This window comes from Argopecten irradians, chromosome 9 (assembly GCF_041381155.1).
Source record: "Argopecten irradians isolate NY chromosome 9, Ai_NY, whole genome shotgun sequence".
NCBI classification, from domain to species: Eukaryota; Metazoa; Mollusca; class Bivalvia; order Pectinida; family Pectinidae; genus Argopecten; species Argopecten irradians.
The window spans coordinates 4,309,828-4,326,724 of record NC_091142.1 but is presented as its reverse complement, the minus strand read 5'-3'; the positions used below and the strand labels follow the sequence as shown (position 1 = coordinate 4,326,724).

The 16,897-nt window shown below is 33.8% G+C and overlaps 1 protein-coding gene across 8 annotated transcripts in view; it reads right to left on the bottom strand.

The window, feature by feature from the left end:
• Positions 1–4,778: 4,778 nt before the first annotated feature.
• The window catches only part of LOC138331137 (uncharacterized), a 22,538-nt gene continuing 10,419 nt past the window's right edge, over positions 4,779–16,897 (bottom strand). For 6 of the 8 annotated variants that reach the window (XM_069278604.1, XM_069278602.1, XM_069278603.1 and 3 more), the window contains 4 exons: positions 14,661–14,888; positions 14,251–14,364; positions 10,770–10,844; positions 4,779–10,120 (listed from right to left, as the gene is read on the bottom strand). In XM_069278604.1, coding sequence (XP_069134705.1) covers positions 6,297–10,120; positions 10,770–10,844; positions 14,251–14,364; positions 14,661–14,888 — 4,241 coding nt within the window. In that variant the 3' untranslated portion in view covers positions 4,779–6,296. The remainder of the gene's footprint in view (positions 10,121–10,769; positions 10,845–14,250; positions 14,365–14,660; positions 14,889–16,897) is intronic. The other 2 variants (XM_069278606.1, XM_069278609.1) reach the window with 2 other exon arrangements.

The window sequence follows — 16,897 nt, the reverse complement described above, 5'->3', positions numbered from 1 at the left end:
AGTGAGTTTACCGTATTATGTGTATCATCCTGTCTAATATTTCATCAACTCCTCGGTGGTTATGTATTGCATTTTTTAATTTATGTGACATTGGTGTGTATTGCTTTACCGCGGTATCAATAAAAACAAAATTTGTTTCATAAGTAATGCAGAACAACGCATTTATGTCATAGAAATATCATATAAGAGAGATTGACAACTCCGGCATTTAAACGCACGGCAGATGTACCCATGTTTGTGTCTAGGATTGTTTTTATTATACTTTTAAAATATCAAAATACAGGAAGACAACTTAGTGTGTTATTATAGTTCATTAAGCAGATAGTGTTGCTCCTTTTTTATATCATTTTTATATTGTTTTTCGAAAGGGCCGTTTGCGACCCATATCTTACGTTCTATAGCAGTTAGACCCTAACTTCGAACGTCTTCACCCATATTTTTGATACTTCGGGACACTCTGGTAGTGTTTAATTTCATATATAAAGATCGACATTTTGTATACCAAGATTGCCGCCAAATTTACTACATATACCTATTTCTGTATATAGTATATATGTAATAATTGACTAAGTTGACTTTAAGCAAATAAAACACGTTCGAATAACTTGAATATTAATATTTTGTAGTGTTTGATGCAAACTAATTCAATATGACTGCCAATTTGAAATTCAAGATGTCCGACAGCATTAAATTAAAGGAAAATAAATTAATTAAATATGTTGATGATTTCTGAAACATTACTTTAAAACTTGAATTTCAAATGTTATTAAATATTACACTTAGCATTATTCTCTGAACCAATTTAAATAGATAAATTATATGCGAGTGTTAATTTCCATACATCGGGTCGTTTATGATCCCCGACGTTGTCCTTATAATCACATCGTGGTTGACTTTCACTACGGTTTAAGTACACTTTTAACCATTTCATAATTTCGGACAGGTAGCGGACCTTCAACTCTTTCAGTCTACGGCAGCTTGGAAAACATTCATGTCTAACATCCATTTTATTGGCTAAAAGATGATTTAAATATCATTCTAAAATCAAATTTTACACGATATCAATATTCGCCATTCTGGAAGAACACTCATATATATATAAAACTATATCATGTTATTGGAAATAATTAATCCTGATGGAGATCTTCACTACATCAGCATAATGACATATTGGTATGCCTTACAATGTCTAAAAATAGAAGATGTGCTCAAACCTTATAAAAGATACTGTGGAGACTCATAAATGTCATTTGGAAGAAAGACAGGATAACGAAAAACTGTAAAGAGCAGAGGAGGTGTTTCATACATATGTTTAGCTACATGTTCAGTTGTTTTACATGGCCCAAGAAATCGTGATACTTCTGGAAAATAGAACTAGGATATGCAAAAAGTTGTTATATCGACCGTTTCTTTAAAAATAATCATATTATCCTATATGTAAGAAAAAGTCAAGAATATACATATATTGCAGATCCATTTGAATTATTTAAATAACTAGAAGTTTTTTGGCGAGAGTCCTGCTGTAAAAAAATGATAATTTAATAATTGTCTGCTGAAAATTCATTACAACATATTTGATTTTTCCTTTTATGATTTTATTTGCAAAAGCACCGATGGTAGATATGATGAATTTCACATTCTCCCGGGCCCATATTTGGCCTATAGTGCATATAGTCCTTTGAAGGGGTATGGAAAAAAAGGACAAACTAATTAATATATAGCCATTAGGTCAAATGAGACAGCTATAGTTATTAATACCTCATTGATTATCCCATTATTATCATAGTATATATATGGTAAATTAAAATACTTTGAACTTTATTAAACAGATGTACGTAATAACGATTTATTTTGTATTTATTCTTAATACAAGTTCTCTCCCTCTTCAATGCACTTTCCTCATTGAGTGAATTATCTCCCCTAAGCAATATGTTTTCTGATAATATCCCTTAAGCCTATATATTGTCTCCATTTTCGATTTTTTTTTTGAATTAACATGTTTACTTTATATTTTACCATCCTACCTGATTTGTTCTAAAATACATTTAACTTTCTTCTTCTCTTCTTCTTCTTCTTTTCTTTACTTTTTCCCCATTTCTTCTCTTTATATCATAATTTCTATAATTTCCTATAATCATGGAGTCTGTAAACAAATGATAACCAAATGCTATGGGATTTATCACACGGGTTTTCCCTTGTGAAACATGCATAGTTAAAGGATAAACATGTTTTCCGCATCATTATCTTATAAGACCGCTTGCAAAGAAGATATTCTTTGAAGAAAATGTCTTCTGATTGATCCACTAATAATATTAATAATACACATTGAACGAGTGCAAACGAACAACTTAATAAGTATGAAGTCGTATATTGAGTAATCGCTGTTCCCGCTTATATTGATCAATCGTTTTCTTTAGTAGCAAGATTCTGTCTAAGATACCAGAATTTCAAGCAAACATTTTATACTTACACACTAGCATAATTCTACCTTTCTTACTTATTGTTCTCGTTCTCGTTTGCTACGCTAATGTTTTGATCGAAGTTTTATAAAGACGCCACACGGATTATTTTCCAACATATTCTAATTCTTCCATTCGAACGAGCGGGAACAATTTCCGTGATAACATAGGTTGATGAAAAACAACATAATTCCTTTGTTTGTTCTTTATCTAATTTCATCTGTTTGTTTCAGTTACAGCGGTTAATGAGAAATACCGTCCATTTGCTGACAAAAATATTGAAGAAATGATTTATGGTCCGGTTGATAATCCATCGCCAGTACTCTATATGCTGGAACAGGAAATGGCGTATAGAGTCAAAGGTCATATCCGGGTTTATATTGAAACGAGGATGACTTGTCGGCTTTGGAACAAGTGTTAAAGGTAAAGTGAATACTGCACGTGATTTAATTTACATCTTTCACCACAAATAGCGGAATGATGTCCATAGTGACGTCTTTTATTATTATTATTATCATTATTTTATTCGATTTATAGTCAAATAATGCAGTATAATAGAATCTGAGGTGATCTGCCCCTGCCTCTTTGTCAAGACACAAAATATCGAGGACTGTCACCCTTGATGTGTTATTTTTTAAAAGAGCTGATCGCCTCGAGAATCAGTTAGAATTATCTCTTTGCCTCACGTTGTATCTGATGTATATACAATATCACAGACTGATGCTTAAAGAGTATGTTGTTTCATTTTTATCAGAAAAATGGTTACAAACCACTCTGATAATACATTACGCTTATTTTAGTCTTATAAAACAAGGCAAGTTATAGCCTTGGCGAGACGAGATTCATAAACAATCTCTTATGAAAATATTACTATGACATAACTACAGAAACATAAAAAAGATGATTTATGAAAAAACCTCAAAATATGAAGTTGAGATGCCCATTTTCCCCGCCGCTTTCTCGAATTACCTCCTTGTTTTATGACATCACTTCTTTGTTGCTGCCATATCATTATGGATTTCCTATCTTGTACAGGCGATACTCACAAATCTTCGGCTGTAGGGGATTTTTCCCGGAGAACTCTGGTTTTTACAAACTACCTGAACCTGACTCGTCCTTAGCATTTATATGAGACGCATCTACATCGTCTCCCACAGAAGATTACATTGGAGATATGTGTGAGGGTTTGAGAAAGGAATATGTAGCCATATAGAGGAATAAATAGCACCCTCAGAACACCGGTATCCAGCTCTACAAGATAAGCCCTGAATAGGAACGTTCAAGTAAAGACGGGGAGGGGTCGGTCCGGTTATAGCCATCATCGATATTCCATGAGTTACTATCACTGTAGTAAGATCCACAACTGGAATATGTCAGAGCAAATCGGAAGGTTCTGTGTGCGACAACAGATGATACAATTAAATTGGTTCTTCGACCTAAATCAACGTAACCGAATAATGGTACTTTGAGGTTGACTGTATGCCTTTGAAGATTGGTATCACAATCTTCATTATCAGTGATGATTGTAGATGTCGTTGGTAATTTCTACTGAAATGCCTTCAATTTCACTATAACATATTCAATATAGGGGTGGATATTACGACAGAGATACTAGTCCCTGATTTATAACAACTAAACACACATTTATATAGAATAAACATTATTTATTTTACATCGATTTCGAAACATATGTTACTTATACAAATCATTTTCGATGGCCCGGTGTAAGCTTATTCTATAACTTAACATTGTAAAAAGTTTCATAGTATATTGACATATTACAGTACATAAATAACAAACATTGTATTTAAATCTACTGTTCATAAATAGTTAGAGAAGTAAAATTTAAGAAAATACTCGGAACTTTTAATAATCCTTATTAAACATGATAAAGAATCTCGCATTGATATCATGCTCTTTATTACTTTAAGCCATTTGGCTTATCAGTTTGACTTTGAACATTATGTAGCATTTACAATGTTAACATATGTCATCTAATCATGAAAAGGACGAAGGTGTATTTTGTCAGGTTATTTCCCCTTTGCCGAAAACATTTGTCCGTGTTATCGTTTTTTTTCTTCAAATTTTGTTATTGTTGGCATTAAAGTTTATGACGTCATGGCGTTTTTTTTTCTGGGGAATTTCCATTCCCGCCATATTTAGAAATAAATATTCTCCGGGAAACCAGCGTACATAGAATTTTGAGAACTGGTCACATGTACATATATATTATACAGCGTACTTTAAAATACAGTTCATATATAATACAGTGTATTTAAACTTACAATACATAAATAATACGCATTGTTCTTTTATCTAAAAAAATATGCATATTTCGGATAGTTATAATTGTAATTGAATCAGGGATGAACTAGGTATTTAAAATGAAATAAATTAATAACTAAATAACACATTAGAAAATTGGATGGATTTGGGGGACAAAAGGGCCCAAACCATATATAGTCCTTTATCAGTATATAAATGTTCTACATTTGACATTAATTTTACAGTATATTAAAATACAAATAAGTAAAACTAATCTTTAAAATGTACAAATGATTTTGTGATTGGCATTTATCTCAATAATGTAGAAAATAGTTAACTAATTTAACTATTTTGTCGGCCGTTCAATAAACTTCATTAATATTTAAACTGTAAGGTAATTTATATTGAACAATCTAAAAGTGATTGCTCATTATATATCACATCGCATTCTGCTTTACTTAAAAAGTGCGTTTTATTTCAATTTAAACAAAAAATTATTGATATTAAATTCACCCAAAGGGTATAACGACACGCTATACTTTCCAAATAATCAATCATAAAGAAATTCAGTAATACTTTTTAGATCAATACCATATTATTTATACATCTGCAGTGTAACTGAGCAATGGTCATAATTACTGCATAACTAATTGTCTGTCTTTGAAAAGTTTGACGTTATAGTCATCAATATGCCGTAACATTTAGCAAATACAGAAAAGACGTGTCTTATTCTTTTTACCATTGCTTTATCTGTTTTATCATTATTGTTTGTCCAATATATTATGAAACTGAAACATAAATATCAATTTATAAAAAAACCCATAATATTATGTCTGTGTACACTTGTTGAATAACTACTTCTAATATACAAATTGAATACAGACTAGAGCAATGTAAATCGAACAAACACACAAGTCAAACGAGCTTCTGTTTATAATTCAACCTCGGAAAAGATTCGACAATGTGTCAATTTTGTTTAGATAAACTAAAGACCTCACTCATTTAAATGATATGTCACCAAAGTTAAATATCTTTTAATATTTACAATCATTTGCGACTTCTATCATATATACAAACCAAGGCAAAGCGAAGTCTGAGGGGTATAACTGACAACGAAAACATGGCCATTATGACGTAGATATTATAACGTCAACTGATCACCGTCAAAATGGCTGTTCTATCTTCTGGACTAAATCACCGTTGTAAACGGTTTTCCTCGTATAACTTAAATAATGTGAATGTAGAGACCTCCAAAATAAGTTAATAGTTTACCATTAATTTCTGTCGTCTACTAAATATACGCATTATGTCCATGCTTCTTTTGCTAACTGTTAAATGTTCTCAGTGTAGGTAATATTATAAAAGCAGTGAAATGATCATCCTTGGTCGCGAAGGTCCTGTTTTACTGGTAATCCACATGATTGTATAGCAATCTTTGTTTGTTTTAAATATTTTAATCCTACGAATACCTTAGATACCTTACAGTGTGTCCTCTCCTAATCCTTGCTTCTAAACACACTTTTACATGATTGAATCGTGTCTAAATGTGTCTCGTGTTCCTTGAGGGGTAACTTACACAATAAACTGTTGAACGTAAGACTCGACTTTCAGCTCTGATAGTACCATAGCCTCTTCCCTGACAGCAATAAGAAGATCCTGTGACAAAGACCCGGTAACCAGCAGCCTGACGAGAGAGAGGCGATGTGACGGTTTACACTTCCTCTGAAGGACTTCCGTCAAACACTCCCTCGACACCACCCCTCCACATCCCATCAGACTCTTGATCACTTTAATGTCCCCTAACTTTACAGCGTTAAACAATGCCGCATTCTTCTCGGCTGTTTCCCATCGTCGAGTTTTCAGGACTAACTCCAAGGCTGGATGGCGATCTAATGGTTTCCAGTTTTTGTGGATCGCGCTCTGCAAACTTGTGTCTGCGAACTCAGCTCCCGTTTTTAAAAGCATCTTCATAAGCTTGAAATGCCCCATTTCTAAACACATGTGCAGTGCAGTGTTGATATGTTCATTACTGAATTTACGGCGTTCTAGTAAATACATTACAAGTGGATAGGTGTCATATCCAACTGGCTTATCCATAATTGCATATTCGAGACTCTGATCACTAAACGTCGCCCCGCGATCATTCAAGAAGAATACAACATCAGTATACCCGAGTCTCAAAGATTTGTCCATCGCCTTCATCAGTAGCTCAGCAGACCAGGATCTAGATTCCAGTACCAGCTGGACCATTCTCAGTCTGTCGTAGTTTCGACAGTTCGGTTTGTTATCAATTGCATCCAATAAACAATCATCATCACAGTGAATATTTAACTCGCATAGCAAATCATCTGTGTTCACTTGTCTGATATCTTTATCCAAAGACTCACCATGTTCGTCTTTGCTTTGTAAAGTTTCAATGATGAGTTCTTTCAATTCTTCATTTTCTTGTGATTCCCTGACTTCAATCTCCATGTCTTCAAGACTTAGATAGGCATGTCTTTCATTTGCAATATGAATGACTTCAATGAGACATTCTCGCGACCAATCATGACCTCTGAGGATGTATTTTGTAAATTTTAACTGAAGATGATGCTGAACATTCCAATTAAGAACATTCACTAAACTCGAATCACTGTACAGCCCCCCTTCAAACCTTAAATCTAGAACAACGTCAGGCCTACAAAGAACCATAGCCAGGTGCAAGGCATCGCTCAGTTGGTCAACCGTCCATTTTCTAGCTCTCATAATATAATTCACGACCTTCTTCGTTTCATGCGTCCTCCTTACAGCAGTAGACAAGGCATCGTGTCGGAACGTCCCTCCTTTTTCCTTAAGGAACGGAACAGTTGCATATGATCCTGATTCTATTGCAGCATTGACAGCATCGTTTATTTGTCCATCAGACCATTTTTTCTTTGAGAAAACATATGCTACTGGTTGGGGAACATCCTTATCCAAATTTTGGAAGGCAGCTGTATCATGAAAGTTTTTTAGCATTTGATTTAGCAACTGAGCCTGTTCATCAGGAGTCATGATGGTACTGCTCTTGACCTGAGGATCTCCATATCTTTTTGACACGCTCATCAAGGCTGTCTCTGTAAACTGCGCTCCGCCTTCGAAAAGTATTTCTATAGTAGCATGCGACCCACAGTTCACAGCTGCATCAAGAGCGTCGTTTAGCTGCGCGGGAGTCCAAATTGCTGATTTCATAATAGCTTCAACGACGTTTTCAACGCCAAAATAATTCGATCCCGCCTTATGGACGAAGTCGTCAATCGATGGTTGACCACCCATCTTGATCAGAACTTCCACGTGACCTGTTTTATTAAGATGGATAGCTTCCGATAGCATAACGTTCAACTGTGATTGATCAACATTGGATGAGAAAAGAAAGAAGCGGAACATGTCCATATCACAGCTGTACAACGCATGTTGGACAATCTTTCCGTCAATTTGTCCAAGAATCTTTTTAAGTGCAATGACGTCAGCCAACATCTTGTGTTTCGAATCTAGTATAATCCTTATCAGCCGATATCGATGCTCTTCTAAATCTGGAGACTGAAATATCGCATGTAGCGTGTCGAAGTCCATCTCGTTAGCAGCTCTCGTCATATCAGCGGGACTCATGCTCGCCAGGTCTACAACGTTAGTGTTGGTGTATGTTTTCTGTTTGATATACAGATCCTTTATCGTCTTCACTTTACACTCACTTCTACTTTCCTTAATGACCTCACGAATGTGATCCGGGGTATTCTGACTGATGTTTCTCATCACCTCAGCATCCATCCAAATGTTTTTAGATATCACAAACTTGATCAGTTTTTCATCATTTGAACGTATTGCGTGCCGAAGACAACTTTCAGTGAGAAACGCCCCTTTCTTCAGAAGAAGCGACATAGATTGCAGACTATTAGTCAATGTTAGTTCCAATGCTAACAACAAATCTCTTGTGTAAGTTACGATACCTTGCTGTTTGACAATGAATTCATCGAGTTTGAACTTAAAAAATGCTCTCAAAAAGAACACATTGTTTACACAACATGACAGCAGACATTCTATGATTATTTCATGAAAAGTGTCAATGTGAGCCTTTACAAACCCCATTGTATCGCCATCAGTGGTAATAAATTGAAAAAGACAATCTGCAAGTTTTTCGTTACAGAACCTGGGGAATGACTCTAACGTTATTCTAAAAATGTTGTTTTTCATAATCATGCTATACATTCTTTTGACCAGCAGTTGGTAACAATCTGGAGGCACATACAATGTGCATATGTCATGTTCATTCTCTTCCGAGATATCGAGCAGTTCCATGATCACTCGGTCACTACACCTTTCTAGTATCAGTTCTGGATTGTCCTTCCCAAACACCAGACTTATGCTGTCAGCTATTGATTGATGACTGAATGTGAATACTGTATTTTGTCTTGTCAAATATGTACAATTAAGGGCGTCAAGTGCATTTTTTAGAACGGTCAGTACGTTGTCTTTAATGGGAACACCACATACTTCTGCGTATGCCTTGAGAGTGGCATAGTCGTTTGGTGTCATTCTAACGCGATTTAGTGTTTTAGTGTCTATGCTGTGGTCCTTTAAGAAGCAATAAACCAGTGCAAAGTACTTGTGGGGTTCAGTATGTCGCATCTTTTCTATTTCCTCGTTGAGGATTTTATCGGGATGTCTGAAGAACTCTTCTCCTTTTTTGAAAAATAAATCATTGGTGAAGAAAAGCTTACAAATTTGAGGAAAACCGATTGATATATTTGGTGGGGAACTCCTCGTCAACCGAACCCTGTCTATAGAGCTTAACCAGTCGTTGACACCCATCTTTCTTTGACAGAAAGTATTATCACATATACTCAAACGTTCTTCTCTTGTCAGTTTTATGTCATCAGTCAAATTTACAGTTTTCTTTTCCGACAGAAAGTGGTCACTTACCATTTCGGTCAGTACCCCTGACTCCCGCCTGGCATCTTTAAGTATATGTGTACGAGAGGTCGCTACCATACACACCTGTTTTTCGCGTAAACTAGCTAATATTCTATCAAAGAACGGTTTCCAACCATTCAAAAGCCCTGACTGGTAGTTCGTCTTTCCAAACATGTCATCTACAAAAATTACAATATCATCTTTGTCGTTAACGACGTCACTCCAATCCTGAGGAGTCGTCACAATAATAGGTGTCTTAGCTTTGATACTGTCGTCTAGGATACCGTCTCTAAGTTTCCTGCATACTTCCCTGCCCAGAGTTGTCTTCCCTTCTCCAGTGACACCGGATATCATCACCATATTGTAATCCTTCAGACGTTTAACTACAGCGTTCTCGGCCTCCGTCCTGGTAACCAGAATACCTGCGGTATCGTCGACGTGCCTTTGTAGCATTGTATCAGCATTATCTATATGATAAAAACAGAATCATGTCTGTAAATCATTGAAAAACTGATCTGAAAAGCGATACAGATATTTCATATATCTTTGAAGTACTAGTTTTATAATGTCTTAACATGTTCCACAACATTTAGGCAAAATTCAATTGCTTCGTTATAACTGAACTAGATTAATAAAACTATTATATTTATCTCTGAAAATCTGTAAATGTTTTTCATTATTGAGAATCAAATTAAGTCGAAAGTCGGCACGAACTGTGAGGTTATTTTCACATTCATGTATGTGTCTTGAATTTGTGAAAGGCATATTTCTTTAGTAGTTCTTATACAGGAACGGGAACTAATGACTTGATAATTTTTCGCTAGAACTGAATTTGATTTATTTTAAAACAAATAAGTAAAATCACGAAAATGTATGGATGGCCTAATTAGTACCTCACACAGTTATTTAGAATACATTATAAGCGTCAATCTCAATATATGTTTGGGGTATGAAGTCATAAAAACGCATTTATGTATATTTATTTTCTTATATTTTTAAAATAAAAGTTATATTGATTTTTTCTAATTCAACTTTACGTCTGTATTCTCTGTTGTAAAATACACTTTATACTTACTGCAAAAACTAAAAAAATAAAGTGAAGAAATGATATTGTACCTTCAAGTAAAATTCGTTTTGGAGTTTTCTGTTTTGGTTGGCTACTGCATTCGCCCTCCTTCTTTTCGGAATCTTCTGGAAAGATATTGAAAATTTAGAATCCGTATGACATCATAATTAATTAACGTTTGCTTGGTTGGTTAGTTGATGATATTGTGACAGAACGGTGAACTGACCTAGATTTTCAGCGATAGATAATCGAGAGAATTACATACTAAATATACGGTACAGGCCGGTAAGTCTACGCACCTAAGATTTTCGTTGCTGTTTCTGTCATTTCATTTTCGCGTTAATATAATAAAATGCACATCAATAGAAAGGCTGACGTTTTATCTTTTGAAATAACAGAAAAGAAAAGAAATATCTATCAAAATATTGGAGTCACAAGGAGTAAAATGTGGATACCCCCACGTGTCTGCGGATGTTGACATGTCCGGTAAGTCTGCGCATTCGGGGAGATTTCATTTGGTATAGAGGCCAATACATGTTAGATTGGTTTATCGGTGTCGTGTACTGATTTCAAAGTATTTTGCTTTGACTATAAATATAACAGCTGTTGAGCTAGGGCTGAAAATCAAATATATGTAGTGTAACAACACATTTCATGATTTGATCTAACTGATTATAACAATAAAGCATTTCAACACGAACTTTGATGAATTTATGACAAAGTTTTGCCGTGATACGAAATTTACCGAACGTCTGCTATTTTCTTGACAGCAGGAAATGACGTCGTTTACACATGCGCAGACGCACAGAATTATCGAACACAACTGTATTTCATACCTTCCATACCGATCGATTTTTAAACGAAATATTATGAAATAAAATTACTGTTTTTGAAATATTTAGAATATCCCTGGTTTAATTGTAATAAGCGTTTTCTAATTTAGCAGCTTTAAGTTGCCATAATAACCATCCGAAATATGCATAAATTAACTAAATTTGAGAATTTTGTCATCTAAAAAACAATAGAGCGCAATCTTGAACAAACCTAACATTGATTGAGAATATGTAGGTACCTCAGACATATCTTTAGGTGAAATATAAAGTTTGTTCAAGGGTGTGTTCTATTCCTCTTTTTATAATTTATGCATATTTAAAATGGTTACCATATCAATGATGCATAACTATCATACCTATTCCGTCAAAGATGTACTGGATATTTGATATTCAACCATAAATTTCTAAATAACACTTCCAAATACTAGTTCTCCAGAGGGAGAATATATTAAAAATTACTAAATAACAACTTTGAAAATTTAATGGATTTGGGGTCAAAAACCGCCCAAACCGTACATGCCTAAAATGTAAACTTATTTCTAACCCATTGTGAATTCGCATCTGGCAAGAAGGTTTCATCACTGTATTTTTTTACTACCTAGTCAAATAACATGTGTTTTGTCAGCATTAATATTAAGCCCAGATATTTCAGAAAATGTGTTTAATTCACGTATATATTCTAAGGAATTCTCAGAGCCATCTAGCACCAGACCAGTATCATCAGCATACTGTAAATTGAGAATATGTGTGTTTTCTATAGTAATACCCTTGATATCTCTATTGGTTCTAAGTTTTGCTGCAAGTACTTCAACACAAAGAATAAAAATGTAAGAAGCGATTGGATCGCCTTGACGACAACCGCGTTGGGTGGAGATTGGGATTGAACTATTACCACCTTGATTTATAGAGGAACTTACATTGCTGTGTAATATTTTTATCCATGCTTTTATGTCATTCCCAAAATTAAAATAGTTCAAGACCTTCTCAATATAAATCCATGATACAGAATCAAAGTCTTCTTCAAAATCAATTTATAGTAACATCCCTGGAATATTTTTATCTTCAGCATAATTCATCTCATCATATAAAGTACGGACATTTCCCTCAATGTAACGGTCTGATAAAAAGCCTGTTTGGTCATTACTTATTAACTTATCTAAGACTGATCAAATTCTTTGAGAAATTACTCCAGAAGCTATTTTATATGTAATATTTAGAAGTGATATGGGTCTCCGGTTTTTTTTTTATCAGATTACGTGGTTTATTTCCCTTAGGGATACGTGTAATAATGCCCTGTCGTTGGGTTATGGAAAGCCGCCCAACTGAGAATCCAAAATTTATAGATCTGATTAAAAATTGCTTAAGAATTTTCCAAAGATACTTTAAAATTTCTGCAGTAAAACCATCGGAACCAGGACTTTTATTGTTTTTCATTTTCTTAAGCACATTATCTGCTTCTGCTAGTGTTATAAGACCTTCTTTACTATTAGCTTCAGATTCATCTAATTTAGGAACATTACAACCTCGTAGATATTCATCAAGATTATTATTTGTAACTTCTCTGAAGCTGTACAAATCTTTTTAAAATGTGTGTATTTCTTTTAAAAATTCTTCCTGGTCCGTTATAATTGTATCATGTTTTTGAAGATTTGGGATTACTTTTGAAATAAAATTGCGGTTTTCTAGGTTAATGAAATAAGAAGTAGGTTTCTCACCTTCCTGAAACCACTTAGCCCTAGATCGAATAATACTTTAGTTTTTGTTAAAGGTATGGCTTCTAGTTCTCTCTTTTGACTTCTATTTCTTCACTATTACTATTTGGACTATTTTCCAGGATTTCTGTAGTTTTCTTGAGTTCATTTTATTTAAAGGTTTGCTGCTTTTTCTTATAAGATGAATATGAAATGGTTTTCCTCTGATTTCCATCAACAAAGTCTCTAAAATAACTGATCAATGATTACAAATTGTATTTAGTTATCAGGAATAAGAGAAACGAGTTTAAATTGTATACTGGAATACAATATGTTTTTAACATTCTCAATAACGTTTTCTACTATTCTGAAATAATCTTTATCCTATAAAAGAGAAATATTGAATTTCCATAGGCCTTTTACTTTCTTATAAGTGTTAAACTTCATAGATATCATAGGGACAGAATGATCAGTTCTATAACCAGGTTCGATATATGACATTGTTATGGAAGACAACAAATTTTCTGAAATGAGGAAAAAATCTAATCTAGTTTGTTTTTTGGGATTTCTTTTACGCCAAGTATACTTTCTAGTATCTGGATGTTGATTCCTGTAAATATCAACAAGGCCTTTACTTTCAATTATTTCTAAAATTTTATCTCTAGCTGCATTATTATTTATGTTTCGATAGTTATCATAGTCTTTTTCAGGGCCTAAAACAATGTTAAAATCGCCACAAATAATTACGTTCTGATTTCCAAAATCGTTTATTCATATAATTGGGAAGTAAGAAAGTTCGTTACTCTTTCAATTGATAAAAATGCAATAAATATGTTTATGGGTTTTGGTTTCTTTATTCTTTTTTTGTTTTTTTGCGGAAAGTTGAAATTCTAAAAAAAACCCTTTTTTCATCCAATAAAGCAGTTAAATATGTACTTGTAATTAACACTTCAAATCGCGCTATCAGATGACATGTTAATCAAATGATATATAATTATCATACAAACCTGTGTTTACAACTCTCTGTTCCCCTGTACATACATTGTCAGCATGTTCCACTTTCATAGTCTTAACTTTAATCTCATCTTTATATTGTCTGTTGTCAGTGTAATTAATGGTTACTGGAACACGTAAGAAATAATATGTAGACTGATTATTAACAAAAAAATCGCACTTTGCTGTCAGTGGTTGATTGCAATAAGTGATGCCCTTTAAAGTTACTTTTAAGTTTTTAATATTTTATTCACAACAACAAATTTCTAACATTTTAAGAACAACAATACTTAAAATGCATATGATTTACTGTTACAGATAGGTCCTAAAAAGAGTTGGAAAAAATATCAGTACTGCCAAAATAATTATATCTATATCTACAGTTTAGTGAAATTAGTACTATTATAATATTTCGATTCCGTACATTGATTGACAGTTGTTGGGATGGCCACTGCTCCGGAGGAGTTTCCAGGTATCGCTATTACTCCACCATTCTCTCCTGATACACTACTTTCGGTCTGGCTGGCTATCGCTATTACCCCACCACTCTCTCCTGATACACTACTTCCGGTCAGAGCAGGGGTTACAACAGGGATAAAGGTTTCCATCAGCTGACTGACCCTGTCCGCTCCAACTGGATTGATGTTACTATCTGTATTGTTATAATCACAAGGAATGGATTGATGTTACTATCTGTATTGTTATAATCACAAATAATTGATAGATGTTACTATCTGTAATGTTATATATACAAGGAATGGATTGATGTTACTATCTGAAATGTTCTATTTCTTCATAAAAACGTACTAATAGAAGAAGAAATGTTTACTTTACAAATACGGAAAGATACTATTTTGTATCTTCTGTGTATCTGTCTTTAATTCATTCTTAATATACATCACACTACAATACTACTTTGAGAGTATACTTTCTACAATAGTTTACTTTTAGACAGTTTGTACCGAATATTCTTTAAACGATATATAGTTATATTCCATTTTGTAATACATGTCTTGAAGGGTGGCTGCTAAAAGGTGCTTATGAGTAGATTTTTGCTATTGAAAGACTTCGTTTGACTCACTACTATAATTCCATAATGGACTTATCTAGTCTTTGATTTAGCTGCCTAAACGTGTCCTCAGAAGCGAATGAGCTAGGATGTTCTACCACGGACAGAGCACAAACGATACTAATCATTTGAATAATAATTGGAGCAGGTGTTTAATCGACGCATACACATATCTTTAATCAAGATAACAAACAAACAAAAGATAATTTATTTTGCTTTCGGCGCATGCACATTCAGTACTTCACTCCATATGGAACATAGTGTCATAGTTTTTTGTTCGGAACGCAATTAGTTATCTTTAATATTTTTATCTTAAAGTAAAGTTTGAAGCTCAAACATTTCAATGGTGGTTATGGCGTAAAATAAGTAACATTTGTCACTAAAGAGAAAATACGTATTCTTCTGCTCTTCTTTTGATAAAGAAACAATACGTAGTGTACCATATTTAGGTTTCATAAGTATGTCTAGTTATGTTCATGATGAAACTCAAATAGAATGCAAATTTTAGGGCTTTTATACACTACCCTCCAAAACATCTGTTACACGTGCAGTTTTGCAAATATACATAAAGAACAGAAATGCGTAAACCTTATTAATGCAGGTATCAACACATATTAATTATTAACTAAATGATATCTATCTTCTCTAACTGATTAATTGTTTTTTCGATAGTTTTCTCAGAAGTAAATTCTCAGCTATTTTTAACAAATGTAACAGAACTTTTGGAGGGCAGTGTATCTATGTCTCTGTTTGTATAATTATTGTCCAACTGAAAGTTTCATGTTAATTAATGTTCGACACATTTGCACAGTATAGATATTAAAACTAAACCCGAGGTGGATGAACATTTACCGCTGTTGTAATAAAACATGCTAACGTTATGTCAATGTTTATTTTATAAACTTCTGATGCATGCTTCCAGAAATCTAGGAAAATTGTAAACTGTATTAGCGTAGAGAAATACTTTTGTTTTGACACATTAGAGCCAGATGAAAAGTGTTCATTCATTCTTGGCGGAAGGACACTTATTCAATTGGAGGATATCGAATGGCAGAATATGATGGTTGCTCTAAGCAATGCAGTGGAAGGGATGCTTACGGAGATGAATGTACTCCTCAATGACTGAGTTCTTGTAATTATAATGTAAATACGTCCGTTTTGCAGTTAAATTGAAATGTTAAAATGACATGTACGCAATCTCGATTCAGAGGAAATAAAGAATGTCTGTCTGTCTGTCTGTCTCGTGCATGGTGGCTTTAGTTTAATATTCTTTAAAGAAAACGGTAGAAGGAAGAATCGGGCCCTTTTTGTGTTTTCACAAGGAAACTCGGTCCTTATGCAAACCATTTGATGGGCTGGTAAATGAAGCTGCGATGCTTATTATATAAAATGTCTATACATGTACGTGTTTCAGTGTTCGCCTGACAGATATCTTATATATGTTTTCATTACAATGATTAGAAAACAAAAGATCAGTAATGGCACCTTTCATCCTTACTAGATAATTCGATAATTTGTGTGTTTCGTGTAAAAAAGCGATATCGGTCAAAAAATGATAACAACCAGACACGTGTCCTTTAACATATGTATAG